Source organism: Takifugu flavidus, chromosome 9 (assembly GCF_003711565.1).
Source record: "Takifugu flavidus isolate HTHZ2018 chromosome 9, ASM371156v2, whole genome shotgun sequence".
Lineage (NCBI taxonomy): Eukaryota > Metazoa > Chordata > Actinopteri > Tetraodontiformes > Tetraodontidae > Takifugu > Takifugu flavidus.
The window spans coordinates 19,398-39,967 of NC_079528.1; the positions used below are offsets into that span (position 1 = coordinate 19,398).

The 20,570-nt window shown below is 43.2% G+C and overlaps 2 protein-coding genes and 1 long non-coding RNA gene across 10 annotated transcripts in view; 1 reads left to right on the forward strand and 2 right to left on the reverse strand.

The window, feature by feature from the left end:
- LOC130531100 (serine-rich adhesin for platelets-like) overlaps nt 1–17,265 on the forward strand; it is a 31,773-nt gene extending 14,508 nt beyond the window's left edge. The window contains exons 1-11 of one of the 6 annotated variants that reach the window (XM_057042865.1): nt 2,752–2,937; nt 3,286–3,606; nt 3,735–3,989; nt 4,629–4,949; nt 5,078–5,332; nt 5,417–5,566; nt 13,357–13,683; nt 13,812–14,066; nt 14,151–14,393; nt 14,524–14,637; nt 14,734–17,265. In XM_057042865.1, coding sequence (XP_056898845.1) covers nt 2,820–2,937; nt 3,286–3,606; nt 3,735–3,989; nt 4,629–4,949; nt 5,078–5,332; nt 5,417–5,566; nt 13,357–13,683; nt 13,812–14,066; nt 14,151–14,393; nt 14,524–14,637; nt 14,734–15,035 — 2,661 coding nt within the window. In that variant the 5' untranslated portion in view covers nt 2,752–2,819 and the 3' untranslated portion in view covers nt 15,036–17,265. Of the gene's footprint in view, nt 1–2,751; nt 2,938–3,285; nt 3,607–3,734; nt 3,990–4,628; nt 4,950–5,077; nt 5,333–5,416; nt 5,567–13,356; nt 13,684–13,811; nt 14,067–14,150; nt 14,394–14,523; nt 14,638–14,733 lie in introns of those variants that run through there. The other 5 variants (XM_057042861.1, XM_057042862.1, XM_057042864.1 and 2 more) reach the window with 5 other exon arrangements.
- On the reverse strand, nt 3,433–12,882 carry LOC130531103 (uncharacterized). 2 transcript variants are annotated; one of them, XR_008952015.1, is made up of 4 exons: nt 12,480–12,882; nt 8,548–12,376; nt 5,532–6,013; nt 3,433–4,173 (listed from the first exon to the last, which is right to left on the reverse strand). It is a non-coding gene; the product is annotated as an uncharacterized LOC130531103 (long non-coding RNA). The 2 variants fall into 2 exon arrangements; XR_008952014.1 differs by having other exon boundaries at nt 3,527–4,173; nt 8,548–10,275; nt 12,480–12,873.
- On the reverse strand, nt 16,346–20,141 carry cdx1a (caudal type homeobox 1a). 2 transcript variants are annotated; one of them, XM_057042869.1, is made up of 3 exons: nt 19,672–20,141; nt 18,387–18,532; nt 16,346–17,681 (listed from the first exon to the last, which is right to left on the reverse strand). In XM_057042869.1, the coding sequence occupies exons 1-3, from the start codon at nt 20,015–20,017 to the stop codon at nt 17,499–17,501; spliced, it is 675 nt and encodes a 224-aa protein (XP_056898849.1). In that variant the 5' UTR covers nt 20,018–20,141; the 3' UTR covers nt 16,346–17,498. The 2 variants fall into 2 exon arrangements, with proteins under 2 accessions (XP_056898849.1, XP_056898848.1); XM_057042868.1 differs by having other exon boundaries at nt 18,387–18,535.
- Between the last annotated feature and the right edge of the window lie 429 nt (nt 20,142–20,570).

Consider the following 20,570-nt stretch of genomic DNA (forward strand, 5'->3'; position numbering starts at 1 on the left):
CGGTCTGATTCCCGGCTGCACAAACTGGCTCTAGGGACATGGAATGTCACCTCTCTGGTGGGAAAGGAGCCTGAGTTGGTGCGCGAGGTTGAGAAGTTCCGACTAGATATAGTTGGCCTCACCTCGACGCACGGCAAGGGCTCTGGAACCAGTCTTCTTGAGAGGGGTTGGACTCTCTACCACTCTGGAGTTGCCGATGGTGAGAGGCGACGAGCAGGGGTGGCAATTCTGGTTGCTCCCAGCTCAGTGCCTGTGTATTGGAGTTTACCCCGGTGGATGAGAGGGTAGCCTCCCTTCGCCTTCGGGTGGGGGGACGGATCCTGACTGTTGTTTGTGCCTATGGTCCAAACAGCAGTTCAGCGTATCCACCCTTTTTGGAGTCCTTAGAGGGAGTGCTGGAGAGTGCCCCTTCTGGGGGCTCCCTCGTCCTCCTGGGTGACTTCAATGCTCACGTTGGCAATGACAGTGTGACCTGGAGAGGTGTGATTGGGAAGAACGGCCCCCCTGATCTGAACCTGAGTGGTGTTTTGTTATTGGACTTCTGTGCTCGTCTCAGATTGTCCATAACGAACACCTTGTTCAGACATAAAGGCGTCCACATGTGCACTTGGCACCAGGACGCCTTAGGCCGCAGATCGATGATCGACTTTGTGGTTGTGTCATCGGATTTGCGGCCGCATGTTCTGGACACTCGGGTGAAGAGAGGGGCGGAGCTGTCAACTGATCACCACCTGGTGGTGAGTTGGCTCCGATGGTGGGGAAGGATGCCGGACAGACCTGGCAGGCCCAAACGTGTTGTGAGGGTCTGCTGGAACGCCTGGCAGAGTCCCCTGTCAGAAGGAGCTTCAACTCACGCCTCCGGGAGAGCTTTGACCATGTCCCGGGGGAGGCGGGGGACATTGAGTCCGAGTGGACCATGTTCCGTGCCTCCATTGTTGAGGCAGCTGACCGGTGCTGTGGCCGCAAGGTGGTTGGTGCCTGTCATGGCGGCAATGCCCGAACCCGCTGGTGGACACCAGCGGTGAGGGATGCCATCAAGCTGAAGAAGGAGTCGTATCGGGCCTTACTGGCCTGTGGGACTCCTGAGGCAGCAGATGGGTACCGGCGTGCCAAGCGGAGTGCAGCTACGGCGGTTGCCGAGGCAAAGACTCGGGCATGGGAAGAGTTCGGTGAGGCCATGGAGAACGACTTTCGGACGGCCTCGAAAAGGTTCTGGACCACCATCCGGCGTCTGAGGGGGGGGAAGCAGTGCACTGTCAACACTGTGTATAGTGGTGATGGTGTGCTGCTGACCTCAACTCGGGATGTTGTGGATCGGTGGAAGGAATACTTCGAGGACCTCCTCAATCCCACCAACACGCCTTCCAGTGAGGAAGTAGGGCCTGGGGACCTGGAGATGGGCTCTCGTATCTCCGGGGCTGAAGTTGCCGAGGTAGTCAAAAAACTCCTCGGTGGCAAGCCCCGGGGGTGGATGAGATCCGCCCAGAGTCCCTAAGGCTCTGGATGTTGTAGGGCTGTCGTGGTTGACTCGACTCTGCAACATTGCGTGGACATCGGGGGCAGTGCCGCTGGATTGGCAGACCGGGGTGGTAGTCCCTCTTTTTAAGAAGGGGGACCGGAGGGTGTGTTCCAACTATAGGGGAATCACACTCCTCAGCCTCCCTGGTAAGGTCTATTCAGGGGTACTGGAGAGGAGGGTCCGCCGGATAGTCGAACCTCGGATTCAGGAGGAGCAATGTGGTTTTCGTCCTGGGTGTGGAACAGTGGACCAGCTCTACACCCTCAGCAGGGTCTTCGAGGGTGGATGGGAGTTTGCCCAACCAGTCCACATGTGTTTTGTGGACTTGGAGAAGGCATTCGACCATGTCCCTCGGGGGGTCCTGTGGGGGGTCCTCCGAGAGTACGGGGTGTCGGGCCCGCTGATACGGGCTGTCCGCTCCCTGTACGATCGGTGCCAGAGTTTGGTCCGAATTTTTCCTTGCCACTGTTGCTTGTTGGGGGTCAGGCTCTGGGATTCTGGAAAGCGCCTAGAAACAATTTTGATTGTAACATATGCTATATAAATAAATAAAGAAGATAAAAATGATAAGAAACAAATGTTTCATGTAATTTTAGCTGTTTGAGTTCAGCTTTTGGAGAATAATATAATCCAACAATTCTCCGGTGGATCACAGCAGATCTGGACACACACAGGTGCAGTTCTGTTTGGAACATTTGTGTGTGTCTGTTCTTTTGTTCACACAAATGTTCTTGACAATTCCTTATTGACTTTGGGGTTTGCCTCTGCTGTTCACCCCTCACTGATCACGTGCTGTAAATTTCTGCTGACGTTGGTGCCTTTACTCAGAAATAAGATGTATTTAAATGACTTTATCATAGTGAGAAAATTATTTATTCAATGATTAAATAATAATCCTGATAATAATAGTCATGTTAGCTTACTGGTGCCAAGCAAACAGTCCTGGCTCGTAATCCCTGAGCAGCAGATCTGAGCCTGATTTGAGGTACAGAAGAGACCTCTTGGTCCATATTTTAGCTGAGCTCTGGTACCAAGAACAACAATAATGTGAAACAACTCTGGTCTCAGATGTTTGTCTCAAATCCTGTTTCAATCTGAAGAAGAAATCCTTTCTGCTTCTCTCCTGAGTCCATCAGAAGACTGTTGTCCTTTTTGGTTCTGACTAAAGAGGAAGTGAATGTGACATCACTTCCTTATCTATAGCACGAATTCAAGAAGAGATAAAAGCAGCAGTCAGTCAAATTTCTCAGTCTGGTCACATCATCAGGAGAAGTTACAGGATGCTCACGCTCGGTTGTTCATGCTGCATTTCCGGTCGTTCTCTGGGGACCTGCTGAGTGGATCAACTGAGACCAAACACTGCAGAGGCATGAAGGCTGTGACGGGACTATTGCTGATGTTGGTCAGAGTCTCTCTGGGTGAGCCGTTAAACAGACGACCTGTCTGATCAGATGTCAGCAGGCTGAGGGAAGTTTAGAGAACATTTTACTCATAGGAACCATTTAAATAAATAGATGTGCTACTCAACAAATATCTTAAGTTATAATTTGATGGTCAGACTAAAACAAACATTTGATAATGTGATCCATGGGTTTGATTTCTAATTAAAGTTTGTAGCACATTCATGATGCTTTGTTGAGCCTCTCTTGTTGAACTCATTATAGTTTAATCCCAAAATCTGTGGACACGTTTAAAACACGTGATGTTGATGGTCTCAGCTGGGTGTTTATTTATTGCTGTGATTTGGTCATTTGTTGTGTGTGCAGGTGTAGAAACCTCCTGTGATGGCCGGCAGGATAAAACTCAGTGTTATGGAGCTCTGGGAGGAACTCTGGTCCTGCAGTTGATGGACAACAACCTAGAGATACTGACATTCACATGGTCAAACTCAATAGGAATGATTCTGTATTGGATTGGTAATGGGCCTGTGACGAATAAGTTATCAACCAGGTCAGAGTTTATTTCCCATAATGGAACAATGAGGATGAACAGCCTGAGGAGAACTGATGGTGGTGAATATAAACTTGAAATATTTAATGAGGATGGAGAGAGAACAGCAGTACGGACTCAACAGTTGAACATCCAAGGTACGTTTGACTGAGAGCTTTGATTAAATCTTCCTGTCATATTCTAACTCTCATATAACACAGGATTCATGTTCTGCTGTGTAGAGAGCTGATCATTTTCTGTTCTAATTAAAGTTCATTTGTTTCAGCTCCTGTGTCGACTGTCCGGCTGACGTCTGAGTGTCTGTCCCAGGGAGAGAAGAGGATGTCCTGCTCCTCTGATGGAGACAGTCCTCAGTACAGCTGGACTCTGGATGGAGACACACTGACAGATGATCAGCTCCTCTCTGGGAATAATGAGACTAATGAGATCATTCTGAAACAAACAGTGTCAGGACGGCTGGTGTGTTTAGTCAGGAATCACATCAGTGAAGCCTCAGTAACAGAGATGATTTCAACCTGTGGTGAGTGAGAACATGATGGAAACATCTTCATTAATGTGACATCGATGCTTTTGTGTCAGTGGTTGAACAGTTTCTTCCCTTTAGGCTACATTTTCATTGAGTGTCAATTATCAAATGGGACAAACATAATACAGTGGGTGTTTGTAGCAGATAACACATTGTGTATTAAACCAACAACAACAACCTCAGACAATGTTGTTAAGGAGGGTGACATCCCAGTGTGATGGGACTATTGCTGATGTTGGTCAGAGTCTCTCTGGGTGAGCCGTTAAACAAACGACCAGTCTGATCAGATGTCAGCAGGCTGAGGGAAGTTTAGAGAACATTTTACTCATCTGAACCATTTAAATAAATAGATGTGCTACTCAACAGGAGCCATCGAAAGAAACCTTGAATAAAACAAATATCTTAAGTTATAATTTGATGGTCAGACTAAAACAAACATTTGATTATGTGATCCATGGGTTTGATTTCTAATTAAAGTTTGTAGCACATTCATGATGCTTTGTTGAGCCTCTCTTGTTGAACTCATTAAAGTTTAATCCCAAAATCTGTGGACACGTTTAAAACACGTGATGTTGATGGTCTCAGCTAGGTGTTTATTTATTGCTGTGATTTGGTCATTTGTGTGTTGTGCAGGTGTAGAAACCTCCTGTGATGGTCGGCAGGATAAAACTCAGTGTTATGGAGCTCTGGGAGGAACTCTGGTCCTGCAGTTGATGGACAAAGTCCCAGAGATACTGACATTCACATGGTCAAACTCAATAGGAATGATTCTGATTCAGATTAGAAACAGGCCTATGACGAATAAGTTATCAACCAGGTCAGAGTTTATTTCCCATAATGGAACATTGAGGATGAACAGCCTGAGCAGAACTGATGGTGGTGAATATGAACTTAAAATATTTAATGAGGATGGAGTGAGAACAGCAGTACGGACTCAACAGTTGAACATCCAAGGTACGTTTGACTGAGAGCTTTGATTAAATCTTCCTGTCATACTCTAACTCTCATATAACACAGGATTCATGTTCTGCTGTGTAGAGAGCTGATCATTTTCTGTTCTAATCAAAGTTCATGTGTTTCAGCTCCTGTGTCGACTGTCCGGCTGACGTCTGAGTGTCTGTCCCAGGGAGAGAAGAGGATGTCCTGCTCCTCTGTTGGAGACAGTCCTCAGTACAGCTGGACTCTGGATGGAGACACACCGACAGATGATCAGCTCCTCTCTGGGAATAATGAGACTAATGAGATCATTCTGAAACAAACAGTGTCAGGACGGCTGGTGTGTTTAGTCAGGAATCACGTCAGTGAAGCCTCAGTAACAGAGATGATTTCAACCTGTGGTGAGTGACAACATGATGGAAACATCTTCATTAATGTGACATCGATGCTTTTGTGTCAGTGGTTGAACCATTTCTTCCCTTTAGGCTTCATTTTCATCGAGTGTCAATTATCAAATGGGACAAACATAACACAGTGGGTGTTTGCAGCAAATAACACACTGTGTATTAAACCAACAACCACAACAACCACAACCACAACAACAACAACAACAACCATAACTACAGACAATGTTGGTAAGGAGAGTGACATCACAGTGTCTTATGTCCCCGCCACTAAATTAACATCCTCCAATCAAACATCCACCCAAGTTAAATATTTGTGTTCTTACCTTCTATATTTATTTAGTTCATTTCTAATTTCTTTTATTGATTTCTTCTCAAATGTAATAAATACATTTTTTTCAGATTACCTGTCATGATGTGATGATCACAGTTGTTACTCTGTTGTCAATTGTGACTCACCTGCATAACTTTATTTTACTGATATTTCTTTCCTATGTTTTTATCCATGTTTATCCAGATAATGTTCTCCTCACACTTTTCTTCCGTGCATTGGTGATGATTTTCATCTTCAGTGGGATTTTCATCTATTTTTCATGGAAGAAGAAGAAGATCCGTGGGACAGCTGAAGGTTCTGCCATCATCACAGGAGGGACCATGGAGACAACTCAGTTATACTGGCTGAAATGAGAAATACTCACTTTTAACTGTCTGAAAATAACATAAACATCTTCCACATTTCCCTGAGAGAGTTTATAGTGAAGGTTGTTCACAAGAAAGACCTTGAAATGCATGGAAATGCTCCTGAAGTCACATGAAATCACTTTATTTGCAATTTTGTGAGGCTGGTGGTTTAGCAGAACACTGCCTGGATGAAGGAGTGGATGCTCAGGGTTAAACTTTATTTTTATGACCTGGAATAAACCTTTATTTTCTCACGTGTAATACCTAAATAACTGTATCATAGTTTGTGCTCATGTTTTGAAATATAAGAGTTTCTCTTTGAAAGACAGAAGTTCCATCATACTGCTCTATTTTTCTTTTAGAAACTATGAACTAAATGTAATTAATAAAACAAAGATCTTTGCTTTAGTCTTTTGCTGATTTTACATCTGAGTTCAAGTAAATGTGCAGATTTTATCCTCTGGTTCCTTTAAATTTCCCATCAATAAGCATTTGTTAAAATTGTTACAACAGTTTTTATGTGACAGTTACAGAGTGAAACCACATGATGGGTTTGAGAGAAGAGGCCAAAAAAATGTGCTTGTCGGCGTTTAGAAGGAATTACTGGGCAATTAGGTCACAAACATGTTTTTAAAGCTTTGATAACAGCTGCAACTTTATTTCTAAAGCATCTGTTACAATTTAGATTGTCTCTTGATGTCTGACCCCTGAGCAAGCAACAGTGGCAGGAAAAACTGCGCTATAACAGGAAGAAACCTTGAAGAGGTCCAGGCTCATATTTTCAGTACTTTTTCAGTGCTTTACTACATACTGATGAACTGATGAGATTTATGAACATTTTGTATTCTTGTTAATTTATTAATCTAGAAAAACTCTCACTGTTGAATAGGGCCAGAGCCACACAAAGGCCCAGGCTGACTTTTACCCTCTGCAGTATAAACTGTTGCGATCCTGAACCAGATTTGGTCTGTTGGTGACTGAAAATGAATTTGTACTTCTGATACATTAGGTGACATGGTGTGTCACATTATGTGTAGCCTTTATTTTAAATGTATTTATAAACATCATCATTTACATCAGGATCAGTTCTACCAGGTTTTAGTCACTTTAATGTAAATATTAAGCCCCATCTCAGTGAAATGAAACCCTGACCTAATACAGGCCATGCAACCATATTCACACAGAAACATGGTCTAAAAGGGCTCCGAGAGACTGAAATGCCTTTGCCCTTTAATGTTTAGAAATAGTGAAGATCATTTATAAAGAGTGGAAAAGGTCCTAAAGAATGAGATAAGAGCACACAGATGCCAACATACAGTATTCCCTCTTCCTGTTCTGTCAATAACTCAGAGCTAATAAAGAGCTGTGACGGCCCCTCTTAAACCTTATGGATTCTGCCTTGAACGGGACGCGGTGCTTCAAAGAAGGACTCTTTGTGATCATATTGAGGACATGTACAGCATAGCAAGACAGGCTATGACAACAAGACACCACTATCTTCTTATTTACTGGATATTTGTCTTTGAAGAACAATGAAATACTGAATTGGTCAGTATGTTTCCAAAATAATACTTTGTATTGACCAGGCATAATGACACTGGAGAGAGCATACTGTAAGTACTGTAACTATAATGTCCAATCAACCAATAGCTGCACAACCTTTTCTACAACCTTGAGGCAACTGCTCAGGATCTGGTAGAATACATGAACACAGATGATGCACTCCAAAGAAAAACAAATGCCCTTCTGAAATGATATAAATTGTATCAGCACAGCACATTTTCTATGCTGACCATCCATCAAAATCCTGATCCACATCCAGACTCCACAAGTCTGAGCAAATCAAATTCATGTTGCCCACCATTACTATGTGTTCTGCTGGACCTTTGCTTTTATCTAACACCTGTGACAGCTAGAAGAAGAAAACAAAACAGTCTTTACATTTGTATTTGATCAGGCATTTGTTCACCATTTGTTCTTGGTCGTCTTTAAGTTTCGGGCCACAGTATTTTCTCTGTGCACTGTTATTGTTTACTAGTGAAAAACCCTAACCCTATGGTTTCCGTTTCTGAAATAATATTTCATGTTTGTAAAATGCTATGTAAAAGCATTTTTAAAATAAATAAATCCTCCAACAGCATCATGTTTGCAAAAAAGAGAAAAAGAACATGCCTTAAATGCTTGGTTATTAGAAATCAAAGTTCTTTTGTACCCCGAAGATCAAGTGGATTAATCTGAAAACCAACTGAAGTCCCTTGACCACTGATGTTACAAGACAGAGCAGTAAGCTATTATGTTTACAATGACATAAACAGCATAGTCAATCTTAAAATTATGTTGAGCCCAGCCCACGGTGGGCCGTGCCCCGGCCTGCATAATCAGGCAGGGACTTCTCGAGCAGGACTGTGAAAAGAAAAGTGTTTATAGAATCCAACTGGGTTCAATACTTGATTTTATTCCATGTAAGCGCATTACCAATATTTAAACATCAAAGAACCATGTTAACTTGCAGAAAAGGAGCTTAATCTCACCTTTATGTCTTCCTGTCATGAGCCTGGTTTTCCTGTGCATCCAGTGTCCAGAGCAAAAGAAATGGATGCTGTCCATCTCTGTTTTATCCAGCAGACCTCTTAATGGTGTAGGTGTGATAAGGGTGTGCCAAAGATTCAAGGTAACTACCGGTAAGTTGTTGGCAAGTAGACCTCTACATCTATATGACACCTCATTTAGCAACCATTTACACTTCGACAACCAGATACAGACTTTTCTTTTACTCCCTTAGAACCCCAACACTTTCAGACCCCACCGGGCAGACAGGGCACTGCTTGAGCCCTCCACACTCCCAACAACGGAGCCTCACTCTTTGCCTCTACACACTGTGCAGAGGAGGCTTTTTCATACATTGATACAGCTTCCTGCAAACACTGAACCTCTTCCTGACTGCAGATAAAGATATGAACATCAGCATACGCAGACACTGTCAGAAGGAGGTCAGATTCACAGATTCTAGATTCACCCTGGAAATGAAAGGCCCTTTAGTCAGCCTCTCAACCTGCACAGCAAGGGCCCACTCAGTCCCACTTCCATTTTCAATAGAGGTTGTGGACCCCGATAAAACAAGCTAACTCAACCTAAAACCTCCTCACCAATACATGAAGCCCTAACTGCAGACTGCAGACTGATCCACCTGGTTAAGATTGCTCCTGGCCTAAAGTGACAATGGCAGCATTCACATCATGAATGAAATCAAAATATACTGTCCACTATAGTCCTATGTGATGCACGGGTCTGATCAGTCTGTACAACCAGTTCCATGATGTGTTTTAGTTTTTTTAACAAGACTCTGGAAAGCACCTTATAGTCTGTACAGAGGGTGCCAGATCTTTGATAAGGCTGAGTCTGCTTTTTTTTTTAGGCAACAGAGAAAGCACTGCTCACTGGCAGGACACCTGGAGAGCGCCCCAATTTTTAGCACTCCAACAAGGCTCCATGCAGATACCATAGAGACCATCGATCCCTGGCACCTGGCCTGACCCCATCAGATTTACAACTCCTGTGAGCTCCTCCAGAGAAAGCTCAGAGCCCAGAGCTGCTGTTTCCTCTGAGTTGAGCAGTGAAAGTTCCCTATGTCCCCAGACACTCCGGACTGCAAATTTCAGTAGCAAAAAGGCCATTGTAGAATTCCTCTGCATGCTCCTCATCTCCTCTGGGTTAGTAGTTATCGGTCCTTCAAGTCATCTGCATCCTCTGCACTGTCTACCTCTCAAGGCTAAAAAGATCATATCCTTTAGCTGGAGGAAGGAGGACCTGGCCAGAGCTCCCTGTCCTGATCTAAACTCTGGATGGTCGCTTTAAGTGCTCTATGGCTGCTTTAACTGTGGCACTGCAAATGTAAGTGTTCTGTTGACAAAACATGCATAATTGTGTTTTAGCCACGTCCCTTCACAGCTTCAAAAAGTTAAAATCGGCTCTAAATGGCCTCCACTGCTGCCAGGGCCTTTCACAGTTATACACTGGAGGAGTATATTATAGAAATACTGAAAGAATTGTACTCTCTCTGCTGCTGTGATGGCCAGTTAATCTAGGTGGTAGTCAGTGAAACGACTACAACAATGTTGCTGTTCAGTAATCTTGAGTTTAAACGGTGAAATATAGATTCTGTCCAGCCTATTTGACTTGATCCAGTTGTCAGAAATCCAACCCAAGTGTACTGCCTACGTAGCTGATGTTAAAGCCTCCAAGTGTCCAGAAGATCTTGCCTTGGGAAAGAGAGAGAAGGAAGAGAATGAGAAGATGGTTGGAGAAAACATCATGCTGTGAATGACCAGTCTTCTTTGAAGATGTCAAGTTTGTTTACGCAAAACACATTTTCTCGTCTAATAAATCAAAACCAACCAGTCTTTCAATCACACAGATCTTATAAACTGTGTCTGCAAAAATCAGACACTTTCAGGGACTTTTTCCTATTCCAGGTTCTGGAGCTTCTTCATCAGCTTCATGAGCCACACCTCAGCCCGATGTGCCTTCCTTCCTCCGGTGGCGCTCTTACTCTTTTTGCCCCATATGGACATGCAGATGCTTGTTGGATTGCCATTACTGCACACAGATCTCGCTTAGTCACCGTTTTCTTGTTCACATTTTTCCAAACAAGTTTTTGGCTGAACTCTTGAAATTTTGTCTGGTCTTCCAACCTTGTCACAGCCATGAGCCTGAGCTGTGACAGAATGTTTTATCTGGTAACCGGTTGATTTCTTCCAGGGAGAAAACATCTTTGCTTCTTGGCCTTTCACCAACAGGTGTATCTGAGTCAAAGTCAGTCTCATTTCCTTCACATGACAGCTGGCTCTGATGGCCCCTCTTACTCCCATTTTCGATGTGGCCCATCATCTCCTGGTCAGACAGGCCCAACAGCAGATGCTGCACCACACTTGCTGCCTCTGCTGCAAGAAGTGCAGCTGTTGTGAGTTGGGGCTCAGGCCCTAAGTGTATGGGTATCCTGTGCTATAAAGATGTATTGACTCTGAATCACACCTCCAGTGTTAATGTTGAGTCCAGTACCATAAACACTTGCCTGCACAGACACTTGAACATTCTTCAGTTTTGGGACTGGGACACACACACACACACACACACACACACACACACACACACACCGATAAACGGGTTCAAAAGTTATCCACGAAGGAAAAAGTTTCACGATAGTCCAGGAGGATATAGCCGGTGTATTCCGAATCAGACCAAACACGCCAACGCTGGCCAACCGTGAGAACAGTCCATAAATAGGTGGCTTGATTACCGAGTGTCTGCAGGTGCACCAGTCCCCGACACCACCTGCGGCTGAGGCATGGCTCCACCACGCCCCCCGCAGGAGAACCCTGCAAAAAAAGTTCCTAGAAACTGGGAACCTGACAGGCTGTCGTGAATATGTAAAGTTTGAACTTCATCTTATCACAATCCAAATTATGAAATCTGTAGAATAAAAACATAGTTTTTTGTTAAAACATAAAATCTAAAACTCTGTAAGAACATTATAGAATGTAATGAAGGTATATTTTTTCTGCTTTCTTATCTTGTGTCCTGCAGGTTAGGTGTGGTTCTGATCTCAAGTTTGTTGATTTAATAACGTGTTCACAAGAAATACTATTAAAATAATTTCACTGGTCAGTGTTATGGAGCAACATTTGAAGGACAAATTCAAAGCTGTTGCTCAACACAGAAGCACATTAATATGAGCCACGAAATAACAAAAATCACGAATATTTTTACCATTACGCAGTAATACTATAAAATAACCAGAAGGGGGCAATGCAGCACAGGTGATGCACAAATACCCAAACTGATGGAGGAGTCAGAGAAAGCAAATAAGTCAGTGGTTAAAAAGGAGAAAGATACATAAATCAATAGTAATTCATCATCTGTAGCCTCACATTAAAACTACTGATCATCAATGTCTTCCCAGTCTTCTCTGTTTAATCTGTGGCCTTTATTCATCCTTGAAAATGTTTACAACTGTGATTTCTGCCTTTGCGATTTGTTGGCAGCACTTGGAATAAAATACGTGCTTGGTGCCAGTGAAGATACTGTTTTATCAATACGTGCATAAAAATGATAGGAAACAAATGTTTCATGTAATTTTAGCTGTTTGAGTTCAGCTTTTGGAGAATAATATAATCCAACAATTCTCCGGTGGATCACAGCAGATCTGGACACACACAGGTGCAGTTCTGTTTGGAACATTTGTGTGTGTCTGTTCTTTTGTTCACACAAATGTTCTTGACAATTCCTTGTTGACTTTGGGGTTTGCCTCTGCTGTTCACCCCTCACTGATCACGTGCTGTAAATTTCTGCTGACGTTGGTGCCTTTACTCAGAAATAAGATGTATTTAAATGACTATCGTACTGAGAAAATTGTTTATTCAATGATTAAATAATAATACTGATAATAATAGTAATGTTAGCTTACTGTTGCCAAGCAAACACAGTCCTGGCTCGTAATCCCTGAGCAGCAGATCTGTAGCCTGATTTGAGGTACAGAAGAGACCTCTTGGTCCATATTTTAGCTGAGCTCTGGTACCAAGAACAACAATAATGTGAAACAACTCTGGTCTCAGATGTTTGTCTCAAATCCTGTTTCAACCTGAAGAAGAAATCCTTTCTTCTTCTCTCCTGAGTCCATCAGAAGACTGTTGTCCTTTTTGGTTCTGACTAAAGAGGAAGTGAATGTGACATCACTTCCTTATCTATAGCACGAATTCAAGAAGAGATAAAAGCAGCAGTCAGTCAAATTTCTCAGTCTGGTCACATCATCAGGAGAAGTTACAGGACGCTCACGCTCGGTTGTTCATGCTGCATTTCCGGTCGTTCTCTGGGGACCTGCTGAGTGGATCAACTGAGACCAAACACTGCAGAGGCATGAAGGCTGTGATGGGACTATTGCTGATGTTGGTCAGAGTCTCTCTGGGTGAGCCGTTAAACAGACGACCAGTCTGATCAGATGTCAGCAGGCTGAGGGAAGTTTAGAGAATATTTTACTCAAAGGAACCATTTAAATAAATAGATGTGCTACTCAACAGGAGCCATTGAAAGAAACCTTGAATAAAACAAATATCTTAAGTTATAATTTGATGGTCAGACTAAAACAAACATTTGATTATGTGATCCATGGGTTTGATTTCTAATTAAAGTTTGTAGCACATTCATGATGCTTTGTTGAGCCTCTCTTGTTGAACTCATTATAGTTTAATCCCAAAATCTGTGGACACGTTTAAAACACGTGATGTTGATGGTCTCAGCTAGGTGTTTATTTATTGCTGTGATTTGGTCATTTGTGTGTTGTGCAGGTGTAGAAACCTCCTGTGATGGCCGGCAGGATAAAACTCAGTGTTATGGAGCTCTGGGAGGAACTCTGGTCCTGCAGTTGATGGACAAAGTCCCAGAGATACTGACATTCAAATGGAGGAAGTCAAATGTAACAATTCTGAATCGGATTGGTAACGGGCCTGTGACGATAGACGCTAGATTATCAAACAGGTCAGAGTTTATTTCCCATAATGGAACATTGAGGATGAACAGCCTGAGCAGAACTGATGGTGGTGAATATACACTTGAAATATTTAATGAGGATGGAGTGAGAACAGCAGTACGGACTCAACAGTTGAACATCCAAGGTACGTTTGACTGAGAGCTTTGATTAAATGTTCCTGTCATACTCTAACTCTCATATAACACAGGATTCATGTTCTGCTGTGTAGAGAGCTGATCATTTTCTGTTCTAATCAAAGTTCATGTGTTTCAGCTCCTGTGTCGACTGTCCGGCTGACGTCTGAGTGTCTGTCCCAGGGAGAGAAGAGGATGTCCTGCTCCTCTGATGGAGACAGTCCTCAGTACAGCTGGACTCTGGATGGAGACACACTGACAGATGATCAGCTCCTCTCTGGGAATAATGAGACTAATGAGATCATTCTGAAACAAACAGTGTCAGGACGGCTGGTGTGTTTAGTCAGGAATCACATCAGTGAAGCCTCAGTAACAGAGATGATTTCAACCTGTGGTGAGTGACAACATGATGGAAACATCTTCATTAATGTGACATCGATGCTTTTGTGTCAGTGGTTGAACAGTTTCTTCCCTTTAGGCTACATTTTCATTGAGTGTCAATTATCAAATGGGACAAACATAACACAGTGGGTGTTTGCAGCAAATAACACACTGTGTATTAAACCAACAACCACAACAACAACAACAACAACAACAACAACAACCATAACTACAGACAATGTTGGTAAGGAGAGTGACATCACAGTGTCTAATAACCCCTCCACTAAAATAACACCCTCCAATCAAACATCCTCCAGTACAGATGTTCCATTTTACCTTCGTAAGTCATAACTACCTGCTGTGGAAATCTCTTAAAGTTTATTCTCATGTTTCTTCATTTGCCTCCATATGAAACCTTCATGTTTGCTAATTGAAATATTTGTGTTTTTTGTCCTCCACTTTGACTGCAGGACGTTCAACCCTGATGGTAATTGGAATTGTACTCTCTTTGCTGCTCATCGGCTTGATGGCCGCTTTTGTGATGGTCTGTGCTCATAAGAGAAGAGAAAGCAGCAATGCTAGAGGTAAAATTGATCATCACAATAGGTTTATGTGGGAACATCTACGCACGTGGAAGCTGTCAGGTATTCATGGTGGTAACAATTCACCTCATGTGAAAGGAGGAAATGATCAAGAGTTACAGTATGCTGACGTCAAGAGGCAGCAGCCGAGCAGAGACGTGCAACCGCAGGCAGAAATGGGAGGATATGGCCAGATCACCTTTTCAGCGCAGACCGACAAGCCACCCGTAGGTCGCGGTGCTGTCCAGAGGGGGCAAGAGGTGGAATATGGAGAGATCAAGTTTGCAGAGCGGCCTCAGCAGAAAAACAGACTGATGGGACCCTCTGGATCCCCTCAGGGGGCGCCACAGGTGGAATATGGAGAGATCAAGTTCATCGAACGGCCCCGGAGGGCCAGGTGAACGCAAATGTCACTATTATTTATCATTTTCCTGGACTTGGCAGATAGACAGGCTCCCAGCTCCACTGCGATTGTTTGTGCAGGCTTTTCCCTTGAGCATTTTAACTTTTTTGACATTTTGTTTTTCAATTTCCTTCTACTCAGCTGCCACATTGCCTTGTTAATACCAACCCAAATGCACTGCGAAGAAAAGGTCTTCCTTAGTCTCATTCTAGTTAGTACGTGATTATTATGGTCACCATGACTGCGGTGTGTCAGCACCGCCCATGTTGTCTCAGTGTTCGCTGCTTGAAGAGAAACATGGCAGCTGTCAGGATGTTCGGTCAGCACAATTTTGTTTCTGTGAGGGAACTTCTGCTTTTTTCACAGCTATAACTTCCAGTTTTTGGTGAAAATGAAAACCCTTAAAAAAAGTTTTTGTGGGTTGTCACATCTTTATCGCTCTCTGACTAAAATTGTTCCTTTAAAAATATTTATTTGCTCTGTCTATGGGTGGATGAATTGGGAACGGCCAGATACAGTGTGTCCCTTTTTGTAAAATTGAAACTTAGTTTCTTTGGGATAGAGAAGTCAAGAGTTCACAGCAGAGGCCAGAGGAAAACTATGCAAACTCACAAGTATTAATCTAGCATAGCAGTCAAATAAACGCACTCAGCAGATGTTTAATCTCTGAAGTGGAGGTGATTCTGGAATGGAATGTTTTTCTACTAAAGTAAAAAAAACATCGATGACTTTAGTCTTAGATTTAGGTTTTCTGAAATCTAAAATGAAAAGGTTATAAAGGGGTGATTTATCTCCAGTGTTTGCCTCTTGTGTGCTGCTGCAAAGGTTAAAGGTCGAACAGTCATGGACTGGCATTCATGATTCACGCTTCCATAAAATTGGTGGTTATGGTTCCTGACTGTTGTGGCGTCCTTAAACAACCACCTGAGAGGCGTCTTGAACCCATGACTGACATAATCTGCCTGGGCAAATCATTGACACTGCAGAAGTGTAATAAAGTGTAATAAAGCCAACGATCAAGAATCTGATCAGTGTCGATCGATCGCGTGTGAGGATGAGAATATGCAGCATGTTTCCCCTGGTTACCATGAACGGGAGGTTTATTTGACAGTTATTCCCTTGTTACGTGCACCGCATAATTATTTTTATTTTGATGTGAATTATTTTGTGTGTGACTGATGATGAATTCTAATCTTATGTTCCTGCTTTAGCACAGTTTGGAGGTTCATTTGTTTCTGAGACCATAACGGAGCCTCACGAGAGGCAACAAGTCCAAATGACGGGAATCGATGACATAACCACAATTAATACCAGCAAAATGATATTTTTAATCGAATATGCACTACAAGCATTTACAAGCAGTGTTTTCTGCTTTCTTAACAATCTTGATGATAAAAGCAGAAGTACCGGCAATGAGACTGTTTTTTTTAAATCGTCTGTCCACCTGGGAAAATGTGACAAACAGGCCTGTCCCTCCTTCCCCTTTTCACTCACAAATGGGAACGTCTTATAAAATGAGTCTGCTAATTTAAAATTACTTATATAAGAATAAGTGAAGTGAAATGCAGAATAAAGATAAAGTTTAGAAATTTTCAATGCAGTCACATTAAAGCGTTGCACTATCTTAGTTCCTTATTATGGGGAACCATTAGATCCACTGCAGCCGTCCTTCCCCATTTCACCCCAGTGCGGTCTATCCCAGTCGCTACATGCTGGACAGTCTGAGGGACCCATGTGGTCAGCCTGCTCCCAAGTCATGTCAGACACAGGCTTGTTATTTATATATCAGCTATACTGCACCAGAGTGTGATGATTAGAAGAATAAACAGCTTTTAGTTCCTGTTTTCTTAACCATTTCTTTTTGAAAGTCTATTTCAATAGTTGACAAAGTTTTCCTTCCTTTTTTATTTTTATGGGCATCTAATTTAACGATTGCAAAGATTACATTAAAACTCAAGATCGGGGCTCCCCAAGGTTGCGTTTTAAGTCCTCTGCTCTAGTCTGTCTGTCTGTCTGTCTGTCTGTCTGTCTGTCTGTCTGTCTGTCTGTCTGTCTGTCTGTCTGTCTGTCTGTCTGTCTGTCTGTCTGTCTGTCTGTCTGTGTCTATTCACCATTTAACATGTTTTTATAAAGTCACATGGAAATTTGTTCATTTATATTTTTATGTACAGCCATGAATGTGATTTGAGTACATATTCTAATTAAAGAAACAAGTTCATGTTGAGAAAGTCCACCCTTATTCTTCCTTCCTGTTTTCGTTGCTCTAACAGTCTTAAGGCAGATTTCAAGACCACAATCTGACGTTAGCACTGTATAATTTTTGAAGCGTGTAAAATCAGGCGTCTGAGTGCCGATGTTGATTGACGTTGACGTTGGTGATTGGCAGAGGCCAAAATAATTACAAAATAAAAAAAATAAAGTATTTACACATTTTAGCTCAGAACAGTCCTTCACGTTCACACTAATATTCTTTTGACAGGGTGTCTGAAAAAAAGCCGTTGGGGCTCATGCCGGGGTGGGCTTCCACGGGCTCAGCGAGGCGCGGGGAGGCGGGGGTTGTCGTAGAGGCCTGCTGCGAATGCTGCAGCTTCTTCCGGTTCATTTTTCTTTCTTTGGCACGCCTGTTCTGAAACCATATTTTTATCTGGAAAAAACATAGATAGGAACAGCATAGTTATAAATTAGTTTTAATTACATATGATTTATTTAACCACTATTGTCCTTTGGGATTAGATCTCTTTTCACCTGGCCAAGAGGCTGAGCTGCTTCCCAACAATAATAAAAGCAGTTGACTTAATACAAGCATTTCATCATTCAGAGGAGCAGAAGCACATTTTGTTGGTTTATGTTTTATAAGAGCTGTGAGTTCTCCCCAGCAGTAAAGCATTCCTCCTTGATGCCCTGCTCGGCTCTGCGTGACTTCTGGGTACTTTATGCAAACTGTGTAGAGGAGCGGGAAGTGTAAATGTGAGAATAAAACAGCAGCTTGGCAGATATGAGGAGGAGAATGCTCAACACCCAGCGATGTGGCAGTCACACATTTTCATGCTTGACTAACTCACTTCTGCATTTGTTTTGTAATTTCCTTCCACCACAAAATACTGTTGCAGGGATTGACTTTAATAGACCAAAGGAGTAATACACTGACTTATATGCTGTTCAAATAATAAAGAAAACCTGCGATGTTAACTCTGATTGAGGCAGCAGAGAAGCTTCATCGTAGGTCTTTTGTCACGTGTGTTAGTGTGACACTGTGCTTTGGATTTTTAGAATGTGGTGTTAAAACACTGAAGATCCTCAGTGTTCATGACTGAATAGGAAGAAAGTCAGACGGACTTTCCCCGCTCACCTGTCTCTCTGAGAGGCCCAGCGTGATCGACAGCTCTGCTTTCCTGCGCATGGTGATGTAGCGGTTGCTCTGGAACTCCCTCTCCAGCTCCATCCGCTGTTTGTCAGTGTACACCACCCTGTACTTGTCCTTAGTGCGAGTCTTCCCTGCTGATTCACACAAAAGAGCCCAAATTTTAGCAAGAGGAACTCTGGAGGGAACTTTAGACTTTGGTGACCTACACGTTAAGTAAAAATAGTGCCAGTGAATCACATGCATTCACGTGCATTGTGAGCTGTGACCAGACTAATCTGAAGCCGCCTGGTGCCACGTTCAAGTTCAGGCGCCACTTAAAGCCTCATCAGCTCTATTAATCACCTTAACTACAAATAATGTAGAGACTCCTCTGCTGCATTGCATCAGTGCTTCTCCTTATCACCGCCAGTGGTGTTGACATAGGTGTTTACATAGCCGCACATGCTCACACACGCACCCTCAGGAAACAGTGAATCAGAGTTATTGATCTGAGAAGTTCTGACAGCATCGATCCGGAAAGACCAACACAGAGACGGAAACAAGTGAGGCCTTAAGCCACCGGAGGAGATTTGGTTTGACTTCTTCCCGCTGCGGCCATCTTATCAGTCTTGTCACCCCACACCAACATGACAGTCTGGGGAGGAGCCAAACTTCAGCAGACTTCTTCTATGTTGGCATCGCATTGATCGCTAACATTAGTCACAGGAAACAGGAAACAGAGGAGAATGTGTGAGGACCGACATTATTCTATAAATGGCTACAGGTTGTGATATACTCTGACCTTTAAGTCAGTTTAATGTTGTTTGAAAGGCCGCGCAACTGAATGTCACAGCCTTTTTACGTGCATGTGTTTTGTCCAGTGCAGTAAAGGTGTCTTACTAAAAACGACCTGGCGAGCAGGTTTAAGCCACAGGCAAAAGGCTGAGCATGACCGACCTCAAAAGTTCCAAGTACCTTTGATGATGAAAGCAATTATTAAAAAATACTCAAGTATTCTGCAAAGGCCAAATACTGAATTCAATGTTAAACAGATGGTATTAAAATTGATAAGAACTAGGATTCAGATTTTTTTTTTTTTATTCTTAGCTGCTTTTTTCTTTTATTATTGTACTTAATGTGTATATTACTGGGGTAGCATGTAATCTGCAAAACATATAGTGTGCCAGTGGAATAAAAGTCAACCACAATCACCACAGGGTGGATTTTAATATTATAGTAAATCTGGCTTTAATTTCATCTCTTTAACGGTATGGTCCCAGTATAATCCCACCTGAGGCTGTTGGTCTGATGCTTTCCTGGGGTCTCTTCTTGAAGATGGACTCCTGGTCAGACACAGGGTCGTACGTGGAGAACGACGCCCCACCACCGGCGGAGGGCGGAACAGTCAGCTCCGCGGAGGAGAAACTCACCTGTCCTCCGCTGGGGCTTGACCCAGTTCCGTACCCAAATGGAAACTCCTCCCGGGGAGCGTAGACCGAGTTCCAGGCACTTGCTGGCGGTTCCGCGATGCCCGGGAAGTGATGGTAACCGCTGAACGGGTCATAGGGGCCTGGGATGTACTGAGAGTTGACCGCCAGCGCCTGCGCCAGGTGCCTGACAGGCTGGGAGTTGTACATTTCCTGCGTCCTGGTGCGTAAAATGTGACACTGGACAAAAATCAAAGAGCTGGGATCATGTCAGGTCTCCCAGCATTCCCGCTGCTCACTCCAGTCTAAGGTTCAGATTCCCTGTGCAGGGAGACTTTACACACCTTTATAGATTTACTGCCGAGGAGTTCAAAAGTACCACCGTGACGTCACCCAGGTATCTGACACCCACCTGCTTGTCTTGGAGCCACGCTAAGGTACTGACCGGGATTCTCGCTTTACTGCCCGCTGGAATATTTTGATAAAGCCTATCATGCTAGACTCATGTGACGGACAATAAAACCTATTCTTCCCTAAACATTTCTCGAAATAAATGCTTTTGGGGAGCTTTGTTTAACCTTCACTTCAATGTAGACAGATACACTAAACATGAAAGATTAATATTATTGATAGCAACATGCAAGTCATAAATCCCACCTCGGATATCGGAAGCATTTACTTTTACCACATTAATATTGAAAAGATTTCACTTCTCCTCTCTTCTGGTTAACGACGCTGCATTGAAATGGCCAAATTTGATTTA